The sequence below is a fragment of the Varanus komodoensis genome, unplaced genomic scaffold, assembly GCF_004798865.1.
Source record: "Varanus komodoensis strain SLA01 unplaced genomic scaffold, ASM479886v1 scaffold4, whole genome shotgun sequence".
Lineage (NCBI taxonomy): Eukaryota > Metazoa > Chordata > Lepidosauria > Squamata > Varanidae > Varanus > Varanus komodoensis.
Genome location: NW_025335941.1, coordinates 9885578 through 9906706, shown reverse-complemented (window position 1 = coordinate 9906706; position 21129 = coordinate 9885578). Strand labels below are relative to the sequence as shown.

Below are 21129 nucleotides of genomic sequence, written 5' to 3'. Positions count from 1 at the left end.
TACAGAGGCCAGCTTTTGGGTACTGCCACCACTGCAGATGAAGTGGATGGCAACTACAGAGGGGGAATTCTTGGTTGTAAGACTGCCTCACTGGAATGTTCTCTCCATCAATGTTCATTTGGCACCAGTTCTGGTACGTTTTCAGCACTGGGCACAGTCCTTATTTTCCCTTGCATTTTAACTCAATTGCATTGTTGTTCATTTAAAAAAAAAACCTTTTGAGTTTTGCTACTGAGTCTTTTGTTTAGATTGCATTTAAATAGTTTAGATTTGTTTTGTTTTTCCTGAAATGACATAATCTGCTTTTGCAATGCAATGTACTGAAGGGTCGGATATAAATGTGTAAAATAAAATAAATACAATTGTATTACATGCAGTTCTTTTTCAATCCTGAAACAGAATTGCCTGTCTTTTCTCTCCCAAGTCTAGAACTTAACAAGGAATGTAGTATAATTTTAGTTAACAGTGCTAGAACTTGTGGTGATAGAATAATTCATGTGTAAATCAGGTGTCTTCAAATAAACTGCACCAGGAGAAACTTTCATGTAACAGTTGCAAAGAGAGTGTTGTGGTACTTTATTTAATTTTTGTAACAGGATTTTCTTTCTGGTTTAAACTAATTAGAATGCAATTCTATGCATGTTTGGATAGAAAAAGTCTTGCAACTAGGAATTGAATTTTTTCCCTGTCTAAACATAGGATTGCACCCTTGGTTAGCAATCTGGAAATATTAGCATGCATGTGAATGACAGTGTAATTTTGCTAATGTGTCTAAGCTATTACATGCTTTGGAATGACATCTGAGGAGCTATAAACAAACTATTAGTTCATCTTTGAAAAAAGTGATATGCTGAATATTAGAGTCTCAGAGACTGCAATTGCACATATAATTATAATAGATAAATAAACTATCAGATGGAAACAGAATAACATTTTTGTCCCAAAAATCTATGGTATGAATCTGAGGCAGAAGTTGTCTTCTGTTTGATCATGTGAGTGAATGAATATTTAAATTTAAAAAATGCAACAGAAGACAAACACATTGTAGTCAAGAAAATAAACAGGGATGCACAAAATGGTAAAAAACAAAAGACAATCATTATACAACTCAAGCTAACTTTAATTTGTCTAGTATTCATGCAAGCATTAGTTACATTTAATAGTCATGACTGTGAAGGATTTCTTTCTTTTTGGAAATCATTGCATCATAACTCATCCCAGACATCACCCACCAGGAGCAGTCCAGAACTACAATTCCCAGCATGCCCTAGCCAGTTGATCATTGCAGGCATGCCAGAAATTGTAGTCCAACACATCTGGAAAGCACCAGGGGCCCCACCCGTGCCAGCTCCTATCGGAAACCCCTGGCAAGAAATACTGCAGAAATAAGAAGCCTATGCTAACTTTTTCTTCTTGGCTAGTCCCGACCATTTCTCTGTCTTGAAATAAGTGCGTGTGCGTTTATGTTCCGCTCAGCACCCGCCTTCCTCTGAAGACAGACGTAGGTCTATGGAAGGAAGGAAGGAAGGAAGGACGAGAGGAAGGAAAGGATGAGCCTCACCTGGGCCTTCTCAATACACCTCTTTCCACAATCTATCCACCCCTTTAAAGGTTTTTAATCGGAGGCAACTGCGGCCCTCCCCTTTAACGCCCGCTTCTTCCTTGCCGGAAGCGGTAATGCTGGTCCAGTGATACAGGAAGCGGATGAGCCTGGGACTTTCTTCCATCCGTGGGGGCAGCGCGCGAGGGGGCGAGTTGGGGGTTTGGGAGGGGGGAGGGGAAAGGAAGCGTCCCCCCATTCCGAGACGGAGAAGGTGGAGGTGTCCAAAAGAGGGCAGGTGTGGGGGTGCTGGCGAGTCCATGGCGTGGAGCGGGCGGGGGAGCCGAACGAGCCGGCGCTGAGTGCCCTGCCCGCCCATGGAACCCGCCCCGGCGGCGTCGGCGGCAGAAGCAGCGGCAGCAGCGACAGCGGCGGCCACTGAAGGGGCGTTGGGAGAAGACGAGGAAGACGTGGAGACGCCGCCGGTCATCTACACCATGGAGAACAAGCCCATCGTTACCTGTGAGTGACCTGAGGCGGGAGAGGCGGTCGGTCAGGCGCAGGCAGGTCTGTGGCGGGCGCCTCTCGGGGCGCTTCTCCGCGGCGCCCATGAGGAACGAGGGCAGCTGGTTGCCCCGGAGCGGGGGCGGGAGGGCTCTGCTCTGCGGAGGCACGGTGGGCGCCGCTGCGGCTGGGGGTCAGCGGGGGTCTTGGCGCGCCGTCTCTGCCAGGCTTAGCCGTGCAGGTGCGGAGTTTCCTGCACGTGGGAATAACCGAAGCGTGGTGGCTGTCGGGTCCCCCTTGGCCCCGAAGTCCAGGCGTGGGGTGAGCCTCTGCGAATTGCTTTCTTTATTTGGACACGTGAGAGGGACATTCGCGAGACGACTTCCCTCTTTCCATAGGTCTTTTGACTTTGTGTGTGTGTTTTGTTTTTTTCTTTCTTTCGTTGGATTAGACCAATCTGAACTAGAAGTTGTAAATTACGCTAATATTAGATACAGGACAAAGCATGTGCCTCGTTAAAAGGGCGGTTTTGCATGTTTGTCTGCTCCTTCCCCCCCTCTCGTTATACCGACTTTTTTCTCAGTTCTCTTGGTCCAAAAATAAAGTATTAACCTCAAAATGTGTATTTCTCTCAGAGCTTAATTTGGTTCTCTCATTATGGACACCTTGTAGTAACTTATGTTCTTGCTCTTTTATGGAGGTCTGCGCTTTTCCTCGTTTCTTGTGCATTGCAATAAAACCAGTGAAATCAATCTTCACTGCTAGTTTAATGCTACAGCATTATAATTCACGGATGTAGATATGTAATTTATTTGTTTTTGGTTCAAATTGATATAATTTGGGATTTCTATTGGACATGTTTACTCAGAAGTAAATCATAATGTGATTAATGAGTCTTATATCCAATTAAATGTGCAGAAGATTGTGTTGTAAGGTACTTGTCCATAATTATGCAGCAATTATAGTCAGAATTTAGAACTTCCTGGAAAAACAGGACATTTCTCAAACTTTATTTTGACATCAGAGATTGTGATTCATTTATAGAAATAGAAATGGTTGATAAGAGGGTGTTGGTCAAATATAGCCATAATTTCAGAGTCTCTTTCCAAATGGCTGTAGTTGGTAATTTCGTATAGGAATATCGGGAAAAGGGAAAGTATACTTTTAAACTATTTTTAAAATATTAGTCTGTGGGCAGGATCCAGCATTGGAGGTTTGACTAGCATATGTGGTGCAGCATCAATAGTGTATGCTAGTGCAATGGGTTTACTGGGGAAACCTGCCCGTGCCGGCATATGCTATTCACATTGCACTAGAGGTTTCTTGTGCTAGTGGAACATCAGTGGCATAAGCAGCACTGTTGGATATTATCCTGTGATTAAGGGGATATAATTCTTTGTAGAACTTGCTGTTTTAAGGGAGAAAAATAATATTATAAAATATTAATATATGCCCTTAGTCACATGTTACTCCCTTAAACTTCTTAAATGTAGTTTTCAGTTTTCTGGGAACATGCTTGGGAAAAGATAATATGGAAGATATTTGCTATTTAATAAAGATAAACATAAGTTGCTGAATTAAGATCTTTTTATTTATCCGCATTTTAAAAATCTGTCTTCTCAATATCAGATTTGAAATTTGCTATGTGTTTGCACTGCAATATTGAGTTTTCCATTTTCTCTCCTGGTAAAAATACTTTTATGTTGTGATTTTAAAAATAATGTACTTTATTATTTAATTTTGAGGGAGATGCCCAGAGAGCATACTTTCTTTGGCAGTTTCTATATTGAAGATGATGACAATAGTTCTGTAATAGATAGTGCATACTGTTTGTTGAGTAAAGGTTTAACTAGTATAGGATTTCCACATTCCAGGAAGAGGCTGACTAGGGACTCTTCATGGGCATTGGGATGCTTATGACATATGGATAGAAGGTAACTAGGCATTTGGGACTTTGCTACCAATGTATGTGCATCGTCCTTGTAGCTCTAGTTACTGCAATGGAGATTTCTGGTGGGAGTTTGAATCTGGAGTTCTCAAGTAGAGTTTCTGGAAGGGATTTGAGAATACTTTGCCCTTAGTAGTTTGGTTGCTAGATTCGACTGTTTTTGGCTTGTACAAAATAGTCAGGGGGTTGGACCTGATGGCCTTATAGGCCATTCCAACTATAATTCTATGCTATTCTAATGCAAACTATGCTGGAGAAAGAAGATGGAACTATCCATTGTAGTTATAAACTAAGTGGACCATTACTGTGCTTCTTCCCAATCATGTCCTCATCTTTACCCACCATTACAGCAGTTGCGCTGTCTTAACATTAGTATAATGTAATTGATATGGCACAATAATTTCAGTATAGTAGTGTAACTTGGAGTTTTATCAGCATAAAGGAGTTTATAGCTTGACGGAGCTGCAAGGGGTTGCTGTTGCACTCCTATCCTGCTTGTGCCTCGTGTTTTCCTTGCTGGAATCAGAGACGTGGGTTTCTTCTATAGTCGAGTTTTGGGGACAGGTGTAGCATCCACAAGTCTTTTCTCTGGTGAAAACTTGAAAAAGGAACACAGGTCTGTGGATTCCTAACTAAAACGTGTGAAATAATAAAAATGAAGAAGGGGCACTTTACAAGAAAAGTAAGAGAATGGAATCGATTTAACTAGGGAAGGGATGGAAAAATTTGTTGATAGTTGGAAGTTTGTTTTCTCAAAACTTTCCTTGGAAAGCCCATCATGCCAGCTTATGCAATTTATGCTGGCAACATGTCAATTACATAAATACAGTAGCAGGATTGAATACAGCCTGCTGAGTTTTAGGTTTGTAGCGGTAGATTTCTTTTGTATGGTCAGTTACCTGAAAGAGAAGGTTTTTTCCCCCAAGATCAAAGAGGAGAAGGGTATCCTTAAGGCTAATACAATTGCCTTTCAAACGCTAGAAAATGAATGTATGGCACAGCTGGTGCGGATTATGGGTCTCCACATGCATATATTGGGCAGAGGACTGGTAGCATTAATGCAGGTGTGCAGAGGGTTCAGTGCCACTTAGAAAAAGCTTTTGAGGGCCACATTTCAGTAGTGTGTCAGGCTGAAGCATATTTTAGTTTAGAACTCTTACTATCAGTAACCAAACTTTAGGATAGATTTCAACATTATAGAGTGGGAAACAAACTGTACAACTGGGAAACCACCAAATGATTTCTGGGTGGATAAATGGACATCTGAAGAACCCCAGAAGGCTGGCTTGGGATGCCAGGAGAGTCAGATTTGGCACATGGGCCAGAGCTTCTGCATGCTTGTGCTAGTACTTCAGATGTGGAGGTTTTCAACACAAGGGCTCTGGATTGGCTTGATCAGAATGTGTCCCAGATGGCTTGTTTGGGTAGGGATTAGACAGGAGGAAGTTGTCTGCATTTATCTACTGCTCTGATAGCATTTTGCTTACCTGGTGAGAGTTGTGTACTGACTAACATAGAGGTCAGCAAATACAAACCACATACTGTTTGTATTTGTGTTTGCCCCTAAGCTTTTGTTGACTTGTGATCTCAATTTTCTCCAGGGAAATTGAGTCTAAATCAGTGTGGATTTGATTTAAATCAAATCAGTTCAAATCTTGATTTTGTTCATAATTTGCACTCATGCCTGCATATGAGGAACTTAATTAAAATATTCCCAATCTGAGTCTCTTTTACAGCCTGCTGCCATTATAGGTATTCTCCAGGGAAAGAATACTATGATAAACCTCAGGCTATACCACAGAAAGATCTAAAGACTTGTGGAGCATTCTGTTTACAAGGTTTCACTTTCATTTTTCCTGTTTGTCCCTCCCTCCTTACACTTCTATTCTGTTCTGTTGAATAGTAGATCTATTCCACTCCCATCAATCTTCTTCTATTAATTGAGGTTTTTTTTTAAACTTAGCACTTAAGAGGTAAGGGGTTGATTACCTCTTTGCAAAGGAACAATGGGATTAAGGTCTTTTTCTCAACTCTGTCTCTTTATTTTATAACATTTTTGCTGTGAAGAAGAGGCTTGTGATCTCTGTTGATGCAAATGCACAGTTTTGGGAACCAAGCATCTGTGATAATATCTACTAAATAGAAAAATTGTCCAATAACCTTATAGAAACTTCTGGAAGAGCATGATATTTTGAATGGATTAATCAAATTCATTTACCAAAAAAAATTAAACATTGGATGAATATACAGCCTCTTGATACATAATTAAAAACTATTATTTATTTCTTGATGAGTAAATGTATCTTAAATAGAAAACTGTTTTAGATATTTTCTCAAAGCATTTTATGTTAAAAAAAATCCAATTTAAATTTAATAATCCATTTATAATTTTTTGAAAATAAAACATTGATTTTTATCCACCATTGTCAAAATGTTATGATGATGCTTAAAAGAGAGTGACTGAGATCTTCAGTAACTATCTGGGCCGCCAGTTTGCATGTAACTACAGTGCGTGGACTAAACAATCAAGTCCTTTTGAGTGTGAAATACAGTTCACATTTCTGCTTTCCAATGGGCTCCTTTGACTGCTAAGTGTGACATGTGAACTCAGACTGCCAGGTTGTTTAAGGGCTAAACCGACCTGAAAATAAATATAAAATAGAAAGATAGTGTAGGATCATTGTGCTCAAGGGAGACTTAGTGTTTCCTGGAAATGTTCAGTCCCTTGGCTCTCTGTGGTTTCTAGAGAAAGCACTTTCTTGGGGGTTTGTGGAATGTGCCCTGGCATCAGAATAAGATCTTCTGACTTATCCGTTCATTGCCATAGTTGTTTTAATTAATGTTATGTTTATTGATTCTCCTGTTTGTATTTGCTCTATCATGTTTGACTAGCTTCTGCAGTTTAAATATACAATATAATTGGATACAATCATTTTGTATGAGCTTCTTTAAATACACATAAGAGTGCATGAAATAAATTTGATAGGGGTTTCTAAGTGAGAAATTCAGAAATGACAGAGCAGTTTCCCTGAAAGAACATTTTATACTATACCATAATTCCTGAACCATGTAGAGGTTCTCTGGCTAGGTAATTGGTACAGCAAGAGTTCCCTAAAGGAAAAAAAGAATGCTACCCAAGGTCTACTCAAACTGGTAGTTGAAAGCAAGTTGTTGTTAGATTGGAATTCGAATTCAGAACTAAATCAAGTCATCATTAACTTTTCCTATTGATTTCGGTAGGACCTATGTTCAGCTGATTTTGTCTAGATTCAGTCTGTCATCAACATCATCTAAAGTGTTTTAAATTTATTAACCATTGCGCAAAGATGAACGTACAAGACAGTACCTACCTGCATGCTCACTATTAATAGACAAGAAACAAAAGGATTGGAAGGGAAGAGGCAAGCAAGGAAGTGCTGGTGCTAATTTATGAAACATAACCAGGAGGCAAATGTTCTGCTTAGAATATGGTTTTGTCCCAATATACTTTACTAAATTATGTTCAAAAATGCATATACTGTTCACTAGACAATTGTGTCATAGTATCCAGAATGCAAGTATATTGTTTGCATTTCAGTTAGCACCGCAGATAAATTGGAAAGATGTGAGGCCCTTTCAGGGGGTTATCATGATACAGTAAGATCATGAACAGTCGGCTAAACATTGCTCCAGATTAGAACTGGGATATCGCCTGTTGTAATTAAAAATGTGATAGCTTTTATTTTGTTTCATTTTAAGGCTATTAGCAGAAGAATATAGATAGGCCATTTCCACAGACTCCTTTGTAATGATACTTGCACTTTCCTTAGTCCAAGCTTAGAAAAGAAATTAAGTGCCACCATCAAAACATACAAGTCATGTTTTTTATATTCCCTGTGCACTCTTCAGATTGGTGTGGATCTAATGTAATGGGTTTTTTTCCCTCTGGGAGCGCTTCCTGTTTGTGGGTCTTTCCTGGAAAGCACATGTAATCTTTCTGTTCTGTGTGTGTTTTCACAGGAATCTTTCCAAAACTAGTTCTATCTGGTGAAAGAAAATATTCATGTTGGAATTTGCTGTTAGTGTTCTGTTTGAAAGTGTAAAAACAAGATGTTAAGCAACTCATGCAATACAGTAAAGGTAGAGGTTTGTGCTTTTAATTTTGTAAAAAATAGATGTTGGAAAATTACACACAAAAATATGATTTCTGGTTACATAAACTCATGGCTATGGAATGGCTTGTTTTTGAGTGTCCCAGGAACTTCATTTTGTTACGGCTATTCTGTACCTGCTAGATTTGCATTATTAAACTTGTTCTGATCTCTGAAAAGAAATTTATCTGTCAGGGTAATTTCCTGTGTCAGAATTATTTTCTTCCATTTCTTTCTATATACAGAATGGGTGAAATATATCAACTTGTTTAATGTAGAAAGTTTCCAGCTAAGAAAAAAGCTCTATGTTTTAAAGTGCATATTTCTGAATATAGGCTGGTATTTTGTATTATCTTCTTCGAACCAGACCAAGAAGCAGTTATTTTACACCTTTCCTATGTAATTGAATGTGATGTTTAATAAAATGTTAATAGTATTATCAGCCATGTTATTTTGTTAACCCCTTCCATTTGGTTTCATATAATTTGTCCTCTAACCATTGTCAACATATATGGTATTATTCTGGTCATTTAGATGGTCAGTTCTTATCCAGTTTCACAGTAGGGGTAGGCTGTAAAACTGTTTTGCCCATTCTGAATGTGGATAAAGAAATCTTTAAAAGAGCACGCTTGTGAGCGGGCGCGCGCGCGCGCGCGCTCTCTCTCTCTCTCTCTCTCTCTCTCTCTCTCTCTCTCTCTCTCTCTCGTATGCATGTGTCAGTCAGCAAATTCCAACATATTACTTTATGGAAGCTTTTAGGAATTTTATGATATGACTGTTCTGCTCTGAGGCTGGTTTTTCGTGCTGTGTTTTCCTCCTCTGCTAAAATACCTGCTTAATTTTATATCAGAACAGAAAGAGTATGATACAAGATGTAAGTTTCCAGTATTGTACCAGCTGAAGTGACCCTATGTAGCTTCTTGGAGAAGTAAGGAATGTGAAAGAGTGTGCTTGTTTGAGTTAAGTTTTTACAGTGTATTGCAGAAGTATTCACACATCCCTATGCTTTTTCTGCATTTTGTTGTCCTGCAGATTGGAATTGAAATGGATTTAATTGGCACTGCCCCCTCTTGATGTGTACAAGATACTCAAGATACTTGATGTGTACAAGGTGTAATAAATAAAACAAACTGCCATCTGTGGACTGCATAAGTATGCATCCCCAGAGTCAAGACGTTATAGTAGCTGCAAGTCTTGTTGGGTAAATGTCTATCAGCTTTGCACACCTGAATCCTTCAGTGTTCCCCTGACAAGACTGCTCCCAGTCTCTCAGGTTGGATGGGGACCATTGGTGAACAGCAGCTTTCCAGTCTTGTTATAGATTCTCAATCAGATTGAGGTCTGGGGTTTGACTGGGCCATTTGAAAGCAAAAATCAGATTCTTGTTTTGAAACCAGGGTTGCATTAGCTGCGCTTTTAGTGTCATCCTGCTGGAAGGTAAACTGTCATTCCAAGACCTTTTGCAGACTGAAACAGGTTTTCATCTAAACTTATCCTGCATTTGGTTCCATCCATTTTGCCCTTAATCCTGTCCAGTTTTCCAGACCTACTGAGGAGAAGCATTCACATAACATGCTGCTGCCGCCACCCTGCTTCTCCCTGGGCCTGGCATTCTAAGAGCTACGAACACTCTTTGCTTTGTGCTGCACATGGTATTTTGTAGCAAGGCCTCAAAATTCAGTTCATTGACTGATGGTTCCATGGAGTCAGTGTTGCTGCATCTCTAGCCTGGGAAGTGCAAGGCTTCAGGTTGTGGCAACTCTGAGTCACAGCTCCAGAAGCAACTACCACTTTCCAGCTTGAGTCAAAGGGACTGCTGCATCAGCTGTCTAGATTCTCTGTTGCCTTAAGGGATAAAAGGATTTATTCCTTTACCTAACTCCCTTTTGATTGGATGAAGGTCCATTCTATTGCTGTACTGCTAGTGATCTTAGCAAGATGAAAATGACATACTGTCTTTGGTCTCTGTTGATTTTTAGGTGCAGATGGTACGTTGGCTAGAGTGTCATTTTAATTTGTCTAAATATTTTCCTGCATACTCTGGCGATTCCCTAGCATAGGTAAAGATCTACTTTTACCCAATCATCCCTACCATTTTGTATATGATATAATTTGACTTCATTTAGCTGAATGTGTTTAATTTTTAACAAGTATACATTATAAATTAGTTCTGTGATTATAAATTTATAAATATAAAGCCATTCTTTTGGCACAGCTTTTGGAACACTTTCTTATTTTATAATGGGGTAGCTTCTTTCTAAAGCAATCTGCCACTGCTTCTAATAACTGGCACCACAGCATCCCCAGTAGCTTGTTAGGTTGCTGTAATAATGATAATTATTATACTTGAGTCAAACTTCATCTTCTTCTAATTTTTCCAGTTCTAATTCTTCCTGAAGAATGAAATAATCCAAGTCAAGCAAACAAGGTTTTGCATAGTATTCATCAACTGCCATTGCAGGAAAATGTTGCATAAATCTTGAATACGAAAGGAAACTGACATTGCTGCCTCACCTGTATTATAAAACACTGCCTTGTTACTAGTTAGAGCCTGAGTAGTAATTCAAATCAGGCCACCACTGAAAGGTGCATTCTGAGAATAGCTTTGTTTCCTTCCACTCCTGGTAGTTGGCCTGTCTCCAAGATAGCAGTAGCACTGGGCAAACTATTTTTGGTGGTTCTCCTATGGTGGTGCCCTCTCATTCATCTTACTAATTGGTGGGCAGTTTGCCTGCCTGCCTATTTATTCCGTTGTCTGCTGAGCAGAATGTCTGACCCACATAGCTTCACAGTGACCCTGCTATCTGAACAATACAACCTCAGATTTTTTTTATCAAGAATGTCTGTCTGTCTGTCTATCTATCTATATCTATCCATATGTCTTTGTCAGAACCCCATGAATAGTCTTGTCAGAACGCCTGCATTAAGAAAGCCTGAGCTTTGATAGCTGTCAAAGCTCTGCGTTCCTATAAATGGGATGGTTCACACTTTCCAGATTCTTGGGAAAGGGTCAAAAAGTGCAAAGACATTGAGAAGAATCTGGTCCACCTCTCCCCTGAGGATCTCACAATAAAGGAGGTGACCTACTGGCTATCTCCCTTTGATGAGCAAAGAGTACTCATGGCTTTGCTTTCCCTTAACAGCTCACCTTCTGACAGCTATCGAGAGAGCACAAAGTAAAAAATGGACCTATTGGCAGCATGTCTTGGTTGATGTTCATGGTTGATGCTGGCTGCACTTTGACAGCTTAAGCCTTCTGCCTCAACACATCCAAGACCTTGCAAATATGTGCTTATATACTTGTACAAACCTTACTAATATTTTAAAAAATAATGAAAACACAGATACCGCACAGATATATTTCACTTATTTTTTAAAGGGGGGGTGTCAATGAACCAGTGACATCTTTTCCTAGGGGGTGCGGGCTGTCATTGGCTGTTAACATAGAGATCGCAAAAAGCAAAAGAAAACAGGGTGAACAAAAATTAATTTTAGTTGTGATAAGGGGAGAGGCAAAGTGGCTTTAGCTATCAGTTCCTGTGTGATACTAGTTGGACTGAGGGAAAGGGGAGATTTGGACAACCCACAATAAGCCCAGGCAACTCTTAGCACATTGAGTTGTTCTCTGAACAATCCACCAGCCAACAATGAGTTAGTGTGACATGTAAATCTACTCATTCAGATCAATAATCAATGCATTACTTTGTGCAAAAGTGTGTCATGAATCTGGGAGATGTATTTAATAGTGTAGTACTTTGTTTTAAACAAGGTAATTTAGACTCCCACAGAACATTGTTGGAATATGTAAACTGTCATACTGCAGTTGGCCCTTGCAACCAGAGTCTATAAATAACTGAAAAGAGCATAAACATATATAGGAAAATGTATTGAAAATAGACCTGGAACTTCAAATTCTATTCCTTGATGCTTAAAATTGGAAATCATACATAATGTGAAAATTGAACTTTAGATTCTAAAGTTTAGCAAGATTGAAATTTTACAAAATGATGTGAGCAGGATCATTTCTACAGAAGAAATGTGGAAGTAAACCACTGCAGATCCTTATCACAGTGATATAAATTGAAGATTACAAAGTGCATATACCCTGCTCTGATTCAATCTTTGTCTTATGTATGTGACATACTCAATTTGGACCTCTAGTAGAAAATGAAGGTGTAGTTGTTAATGTTTCTCGGTTTGGCTTAAATTGGGATGTCCTTTGCTTCTCTTCTAAATGTAATGTCTAACATCTAAATGGCATTTTAATAAGTTTTATGGTTTAGTTAGTTTTGAAGTTGTCCTGGTTGATATTGCCAGTTGTATGGGTCTGATCGATTCTTACAGTGGTATATTTTTATTATTTGTGTTATTTTAAAATTTTTCATTTGTAACAAGGTTTTAATTTCTTATGAAGCTACCTTGTGAGGTCTTTCCCCCTAAAGAGTGGTTTGTAGATATTCAAACTAAATGAAATAAATAAATGTGAAACCATGTCTGTAATTATTTGCTGAGGTTGTAGTCGTGGGCTCCCAGCTCATACCTTTCTTCTTTGACTTCTGCGGTCTTCATCTTGGCTCATATATTGCTAACAGAGTAAATTATGCAACTTATTCAATATGAAGGATGCTTTTCATAAATGTGATCCTAATCTTAGAGACATAACTGCAGTTTTTCTCTATCAAAATGCTCAGTGTGATTGCCTACTTTTCCATCTTTGTTGGTGCCTTGTTTCGAAGAGGTAACTGATAGTTCTGAGAAGTCTCTTCTCTCACATCCTGCATTGTAGGAAGATTAGAATTCTTCTCTTAATCCTTATCCTGGTGTTTAAACCTGATCTGGCAGTCTTGCAGATAACTGTATAATCCCATCTGATTGTCCCATTAAGCCAGCATCATCCTGTCCCTTACCTTTTCTTCATAAATTCCCTCTGTATTACTACTTAAGTCATTTTTCTCACCTCTGAAAAGAGAGTGTTAGCATAATGTTGCAACTATTTGCCTGATCTTTTACTTAATTTATTCTTGTGAACAACTTTTGTAAGAGTTCTCAGTTTTTTACATCAGGGAATAAATTATGAAAATGCAATGGCAGTAACTATAAAACAGTGAAATGCGGTACAGCATAAAAATCCAAGCAACAAAAAGGAAAGCATTGTTTAAAAGTTTGTGAAAATAAAAAGTATTTGCCTGGTTCTTTTAAGGCTAAGTGAAGCAGCAGCAGTACCATCACAGTATCCTTGTTTGTTCCCAGCAGAAGAATGAGCTCCTAGGGCTGCCGTAAGTCCCAGGGATTACCAGAACAGAGTATTATTTTGGCGGAATGTGCATTTCCTTTGGGCAGAGGACTTGAAATGCATAGATTTTTAGGTTACTTGGTGGATTGCTAAGTACGTGTTGGCAACTGCTCACTCTTAATAATTGCAATGACTGCATTCAGCTTAAAGTTGCTGTTCTTGACAGAATATCTTATTGATGAAATTGTGAAATCCTTATTGCACATGCTTTTTATGTTGTTACCCATAGTCTGATAGAATTATAGCTGAAATGATATGGAATGAGAAGTAGTTTTCCTATTGCGTATCCATTCCCTCCCATTCGAAGTTATTAAAACTGCTGCAATTTTAAATACTCTGCAAAACTGGGAATGATGTTTTTGTTACAGGTCTTTTTATTTGTTGTCAGGAAATACAATGCGGGGTGGGGGAGGAGTATATAAGAAGGAAAAAATACGGGGAACCAAGGGTTGTTAACAGGGAACTCATTTAAGCACATTTACAGTAGACAAAGGTCTCTCAACCACTCTCCCATTCGTCCACCATTCGATTTTCAATCATATAATTATAAATCTAACATTGCTTTGGTACTGATGATAATCACAAACATTTGTATAAATTATATTTTCTTTAACCATTACATAAATTGTGCAAAATAAATCTTCTATCTTTGAGTAAATTCTTTAGCTAGTTTGCTATTGACATAACTGGTTAGCTTTGCCATTGCTGTGTACTTGACTAGCTTGTTTTTCCAGAAGGACATTTTTTACTGAAATAGAAATTTCATCAAGCTGGTTTCCCCGCCCCCAGATCTGTAAAAATGAAGCATTAGCACTGTGCCAGTAGAGTTCAAATTCCAAACTAAATCTAAGGTCTTTCGTATACCAAAATCTAGCATGATCTAAAATTGTATGCATGCTAGGGTTTAGCAAACTGTACTAGTCCAGCAAATTGAAAAGGTAGTTATCAATATAATCTTGTCACTTGATAAATTGTAAGGTGTGTTGTTTCTCTGTTCTTACAGTAATAAGGTTAGGTTAGTGACACTCATCTGTCACTCCTGTAGCTGCTCTCTCTTCCATTAGTTGCATAATATGAGTTCTGTCATGCTTCCTTTAAGTTGAGGCAAAGGTTTGGTGTTTGCAGCCTACATACTTGCTTGGTTCACACAATCAAACCATAGATTTTGGAGTGCATGGAAGTGAGCAAGCATGCTGACTCCTGTCTGTTTCTGCTTTGGTAAACAATGCAGGAATGTCCTGTTGCACTCTGTGACGTCTGAGCCTGGAATTCTGAGTTGCTGAAAGAGAAATAATCCAGAGCTGCAATTCAAGAATAAACCATGAGTTAAAACTCGTTGTTGGTTTTCCCTCCACAACTCAGAATTCCAAGCTTGGATGTCCCAGAATTCCAAGTTAGGGTGGTGCATGTCTGAGTGGTTTAGCAAAATGTTAGTGGGCGAGTGGGCAGGAGCCAGCATGCTTGCTTCTGTGCTCATCCAAACAACCTACAGTTAATAAATTGCGGGGGTTTTAATCTCGTAAATCAGCTTCCTGTGACATTTGAGAGAAAGGCGGTGTGAATACTTTGAAAGTAGTTGTCAATCCTAACTTCATGGAAATTGTCTCCAGAAGTAAGAGAAAGACATTTTTCCTCAGGAATAGGCAACCCGGTGTCCTCCAAATGTTTGGACTACAACTCCCATGATAGCCAATTGTAGATGATTATGGGAACTCTCCTGCAAAACACCTAGAGAGCACCAGTTTGTATATCTGTTTTCTCTTATCCACCTGAAATAATAGTTGGGTGCTTGATTTGAGGAAGCCTTCTCTTGCTTCCATGTTGGCTGGGGGTTGTGGGAATTGTGTCAAACATACCTGGAAAATACCAGAATGGAGAAGGTTGGTATAAGGCCAGAGGCTGGAGCATCTCTGATATATGGTTGCCGTGAAAAAAGATACTCAGTTTAATCTAGTTCCCTTAAGCAATTGCAACTGTCTTTGTAGATTAGCATTTCTTTGTACCAATAAGTCAGTTGTGAATTCAGTTAATCTAAGGATCAGTAGGAGACAGTCCTGTGCTTGTGTATTTGGTTACCCTTTCTGATTGCACCTATATTACTAATCATTTATTGGTAAAAGTTTCCATTCCCAGTCTCATTGATGTATTTAGCATGTATATACTGTCTTTAGATACCTGTCTAAAACAGTATTTACTATTCAGGTCATCTATATATCTATATCTGTCTAAACTGAAACTTAATTGTCTTTAGAATTTTGGCAAGAATAATGTTCTGAATTTGATATTTTTGTTTCTTAGGTGCTGGCGATCAGAATCTCTTTAGTTCTCTGTATCCCACACTTTCTCAGCAGCTCCCAAGAGAGCCTATGGAATGGAGGCGGTAGTAACACATTTCTTTATTATATCTGTTGGGAAAGCAGCTAGTATTCAGATGTGCCTTAGCACTGTCTGGACAAAAACTGAGATGGGAATAGAATCTTAAATAGGATACACATTATGGGTTTCCAGAGCTGTGAAGTAGCAATCCCTGGTGAGCTCCTGTCCCTGTTATTTGGTCCTATTTCACTTAAAAGAGATGAGCACAACTAAAATGAATGCTAATGGTCTTTGGATATTAATATCTTATTATATAAGAATATATTGTGCATTAAATTAATAATCTTTTGAAATGAATCATACAAATATTCAAACTGTCCCTAACTTTTGGGTTAAGGAAAAGCTAGAATGTTTTGTCTTCCATTAAAAACTTCTGTAAATTAGCTTGTTTTTTGTAATAGAAAAGAAGTGTGTATGAAATAAGTTTTTCTGTATTGTGTGACAGTGTCTGGATTTCCACATTTTAAACTTACTAACATTTGTACAGAATGTAGCAGCTAATTTAAGTGTTTTAAATACTGTTCAGGTCATATGGACGTGCTCCTAAGATGATCCATCTAGAATCTAATTTTGTACAATTTAAAGAAGAGCTCCTACCCAAAGAAGGGAACAAAGCTCTTTTGACATTTCCCTTTCTCCATATTTATTGGACAGAATGCTGTGTAAGTATTGGTCTGTGTTCAAAGCATTAACAAGACAATTAGATACAACAGTGCTAAAGATAACTGTCATACTTACATTGTAGTGAAAGATGTTAATACAGAGTAAGGAGAATTTGTGTCAGCCGAAATCATTACTCATACAGTTAGCAAAATAAGCATTATGGTAGACATGTGCTAAAACTAGGGGGTTTTTTTCAGAATCTTTTAAAGTGTGATCTGTCCAGTGAAAATACTAGTCTTTTGATTAATTCAACTTAATTGAGTAAGATGGTTTTTCCTTGTAATGTAGTTGAAAGAGAATTTCAAGCATGCTTACCTAGTAAATTTGATTGTATGATTCAACATTTATACCCTTAGGACACAGAAGTATACAAAGCTACAGTAAAAGATGACATCACCAAATGGCAGAATATTCTGAAAGTTCACAGCTCTATGGATTGGTTAATTGTGGTTGTAGAATGTGATGCCAAGAAAAAAAACAAAACAAATATCCTTCCCCGAACATCTATTGTAGATAAAATAAGAAATGACTTCTGTAACAAGCAGAGTGACAGGTAAGGTTTTTGAAGTACTATAAAATGTAAATTGATGGTACTTTCCACCTGATGCACCATTGTTATTAAGCTCACTGATTTTGGATTAGTTTTTGTGCATGTGAGAATTCATCTATTTTATTTGCCCCTGCACTGGATTACGTTTGAATTCTGAAGATTCTTTCTTTTGATTGGAATGATGATTGTGTTTGTTTAACAAGCGGTACAAAGGAGTAGATGTGCCTGATCCTGCCTAATCTTGGATGCTAAACAGGGTTGGGACTGATTGAAATCTGGATGGGTGACTTAATTGTTGCAAACCATCTAGAGAACTTTGGCTGTGGGCAGTATAGAAAAGTAATGTAGTCGTGGTGGTGGTGGTAATATGATAATAATAATAGGTGGAGAAGTTTTATGGCATTGCTTAACTATTTGAAGTCAAGGAAATATTTCTGTGGCTCTGTTTTGAATAGTGTGCAACAAGAACTTCAGTGATTGTGTCTTCATTTCTGTATAAAGGAATGTGTGGCAGAACATGCTTCTGAAGCTGAAGGCATGGGTTTGACCATTATTAGGTGTTTAAGCTGCCAGGTATTGTCAGTAACTGAATATTTGTTTAGTCCAGGTAGGTAGAATGAAATGTTGGGCTGAAAACAACAGAATGAAATTGAAGAGGGACAAATACTAAGCTTTGCCATCTAGAAAAAAGAAACTACAAGATGGGGAATACTTGGCACAACAATACTACAAATGAGAAGGATCTTGAAATTGTTATAGATCACACATTAAATATGAGTCAACAATGTAGTGTAGCTGCAAAAAGGGCAAATGTTATTTTAGGGTGCATTGATGGAAATATAATTTCTAAAACACATGAAGTACTGATATTTAGCACTGGTTAGACCTCATTTAGAGTAGTGTGTTCACTTGTGGGCACCTCTGTTTAAGAAAGATGTAGACAAGCTAGAAAGGGTTCAGAGGTGGGTAACAAGGACGATTGAGGGTCTGGTAATAGCCCTATGAAGAGTGGTTGAGAACTGGACATATGCAGCCTTGAGAAAAGAAGACTGAAAGGTAATATGATAGCACTCTACAAGTACTTGAAAGGCTGCCACAAAGTGGAAGGACAGAACCTCTTCTCGGTCATCGCATAGTGCAGGACCTGGAACTGTGGACTCGAGTTGCAGGAATCCAAGTTCCAACTAGATATCAGGAAAAATTTCCTTAATGTTAGAGTAGTACAACAATGGAACCAGTTGTGGGCCTTCCCACACTAGAGGCATTCAGGGTGCAAATGGACAGTCATCTTGGAGGGATGATGTAACTTGTGCTACTCTACTAAGCAGGGATTGAACCTGATGCCTTCTTAGCCCCTTCCAATCCTGCTATTCTATGTTTCTCTGATACTTTATGATGGGAGCATAAGAGGACCTAGATAACTAAGGCTCTTCTGTTGATAAGCCTGTATTTGTCTAGCAAACCTTGGAAAGAATGGATATTTCTCTGGGGAGTCTCTAAACAATATAATAAGTCAACAAACCATTGTTTTCAAAAAGTAATATTTTATAGCTTACCTACAATGGGCTGTATGCCATCTGGTACATCTTAAATTCTTGTCCATCTGAATTAAAAAGAGATCAAGAAAACATCTGTGGAGACTTCTAAAAGATAGATAATAAGAACATAAGACCACAGGCCTGTCAAGTTCATGATTCTGTTTCCCAAGGTAGCTAACCACATGTTTATGGGAAACTGATATGCAGTTCATAAAAGCAGTAGTCCTGTCCACTGTTGTCTCCCAGTGACTGGTCTTTGGCCTTAGAGGTAGCAAATAGTCATTAATAGTCTCATCTTCCATGAATTTGCCTATTCAAAGCTGTCTTAAGTTGTTGACCATCACCATACTTTGTAGTGGTAAATTCTCTACAGCTTTGTTGCATTGCTTGCTTGCTAGTCACATTCGACAAAATTCCTCCAGACCTTCCTGTCCTCTACCATCCCCCAGAGTCTACTTAGGCTCACACTGACTGCTTCAGTGACTCCATCTAGCCACCTCATTCTCTGCTGTCTCTGTTGTCAGCATTAGGCTCTTCTCCAGGGAGTCCTTCCTTCTCATTAGTGGCCAAAGTATTTGAGTTTCATCTTCAGTATCTGGCCTTCTAAAGAACAGTCAGGGTTGATCTCCTCTAGGACTGACTGGTTTGATCTCCTTGCAGTTCAAGGGACTCACAGGAGTCTTCTCCAGCACCACAATTCAAAGGCCTCAATACCCCAGGTTTTTCCTGAATCCTCTCTTCCCATACTGTGCATAACTGTATATCCCTCTGTCACATCTGTCTGTTTCTATGTCTCCTTTTTCAACTGTAGAGTCCCAAACATTGTTTCTTTTCCTTACAGTGGAGTTGATCAGATACCTTATGATTTTGGACATACTACTTTAGGGATGTTATACAGACAGAAGAAGTGAGGTATCAGGGAAATTGGGTGGTCATAAAATGATTGTTGGACAAAATGAGTGAAACTTGAGGGGAAATAGCAATTCCACTCAAGCTCATGTAATTTCTGGTGAGCAGTCTGAATCCCCATTTATACTTAATTATAAATAATTTTACGGGAAAAAAACTAAAAGTCTGTGGGCCTATGTAATTCATGAGTGTTGCAAATAGGGAAGGTAAAGCATAAGAATTTAGACTGTTCTGAAATAAGTAGTCTATTGACCCTGTTTCAGTTGGACTGTCCCACAGAACTTACCCAGTGAAAATATGCATTCGTGATAGGGCAGCAAAGGTTTAACTGCTCCTCTGGAAGAAGGCTTAGCAAGCAAATGATATCCCATCCACGGAGCTGTGTCTTCTAATGGAAAAAGGAGTCTGTCTTTCCTAAAGTGTGGTGCATGACAGTGATTTAGAGCAGGTGTGGTCGTTTTCTTAAATGTCAACAAAAATCATGAGGTTTATGCGATTATATTTTCATTTTTACAAATATTCCAATAAAATAATTTTCATATAAGTATTTGAATATAACAGTTAAACTATTTTGTTTAGCTAATTTATTTTTCACTAAACAATTATTTCAGTTCAAATATACCTGTTGGGAAGACTTTTGATATATTTATACTGAACCTAACATTGGCATGGATTTTATTTTTAGTTCTGTTTATCATATATGAGATACTTTGTATGCTTATTGAGGGAGAATGTGTGTTGGAGAATTAAAATGAGTCAAATGTACATGCTAAATCAGATAACATTATTTAGAGCATTGGAAATTTTTCCAGAACATTTTCTAAATCTGCTATTTTCAGAAACTCAAATCTCAACTCAAATTTGGTGACCATACCAAACCTCCTTGGTTCTTGACAGCAGCATTTTTCCTTGTGCTAAAGCCCATGTACAGACGGGGGAGGAATTGCTGATATTAACAGGGCTTTTTCTTGGCTGTCAACAGGAAATCTTCCCTTCCTTCCCCCATGATGCAATAAGGAAGGAAAGAATGGAGCACTGCCAGCATGTCTTGAGGCACTGCTTTGGCCTTCACTTTGCTACCTGTTCCCATGTTGTGTTAATCAGAAGAGGCTCTATTGACTGTGAGGGTCTCTTGTGTAAATCAACCAGACTTTCAGTAAAAGTCTTCATTTTACTGAAAGAAGACTCCTCTAAAGCTCATCTACTGTTTATTGGGAGGAATTGATGAGTTTCGCACCAATCCAGATACTTGCTAGGGATGTCTGGAGAAACTGTTGTAAGCTATCCTCTTCCATGACACTTTTTGGTTACATTGGAGTATTTTGCAAATAGATTACATTGGAGCATGTTACATTCTTTAGCATTTTGCCTACAGAAACATTTACTGCTGGAGCTGTGTCTGAAAACCAGAGACCAATAAATGGCATTCCATTTGGAGGGAAGCTGTGTCCATCCAGATGGGATGTTGTTTGTTGGCCCCCTCCCTGCCTCACTGCTTGCTGAGAAGGGAAGCCCCTAGTAAGTCTAAAGTCCCATTTGATTTGTACATTTTTGACCAAAACATTCATTCATCTTATTACAGATGCGTAGTCCTGTCTGACCCATTGAAAGATTCTTCCCGTTCTCAAGAGTCCTGGAATGCCTTCCTGACCAAACTGAGGACACTGCTTCTCATGTC

At 38.6% G+C, this 21129-nt stretch overlaps 1 protein-coding gene across 1 annotated transcript in view; it reads left to right on the top strand.

The window, feature by feature from the left end:
* Positions 1 to 1795: 1795 nt before the first annotated feature.
* TRAPPC10 (trafficking protein particle complex subunit 10) overlaps positions 1796 to 21129 on the top strand; it is a 51209-nt gene continuing 31875 nt past the window's right edge. Inside the window, exons 1-5 of the mRNA XM_044441605.1 lie at positions 1796 to 2062; positions 15714 to 15795; positions 16318 to 16453; positions 16811 to 17007; positions 21034 to 21129. The exon at positions 21034 to 21129 is cut by the window's right edge and continues 169 nt beyond it. Of these exons, the coding sequence (XP_044297540.1) occupies positions 1918 to 2062; positions 15714 to 15795; positions 16318 to 16453; positions 16811 to 17007; positions 21034 to 21129 (656 nt within the window). The 5' untranslated portion in view covers positions 1796 to 1917. The remainder of the gene's footprint in view (positions 2063 to 15713; positions 15796 to 16317; positions 16454 to 16810; positions 17008 to 21033) is intronic.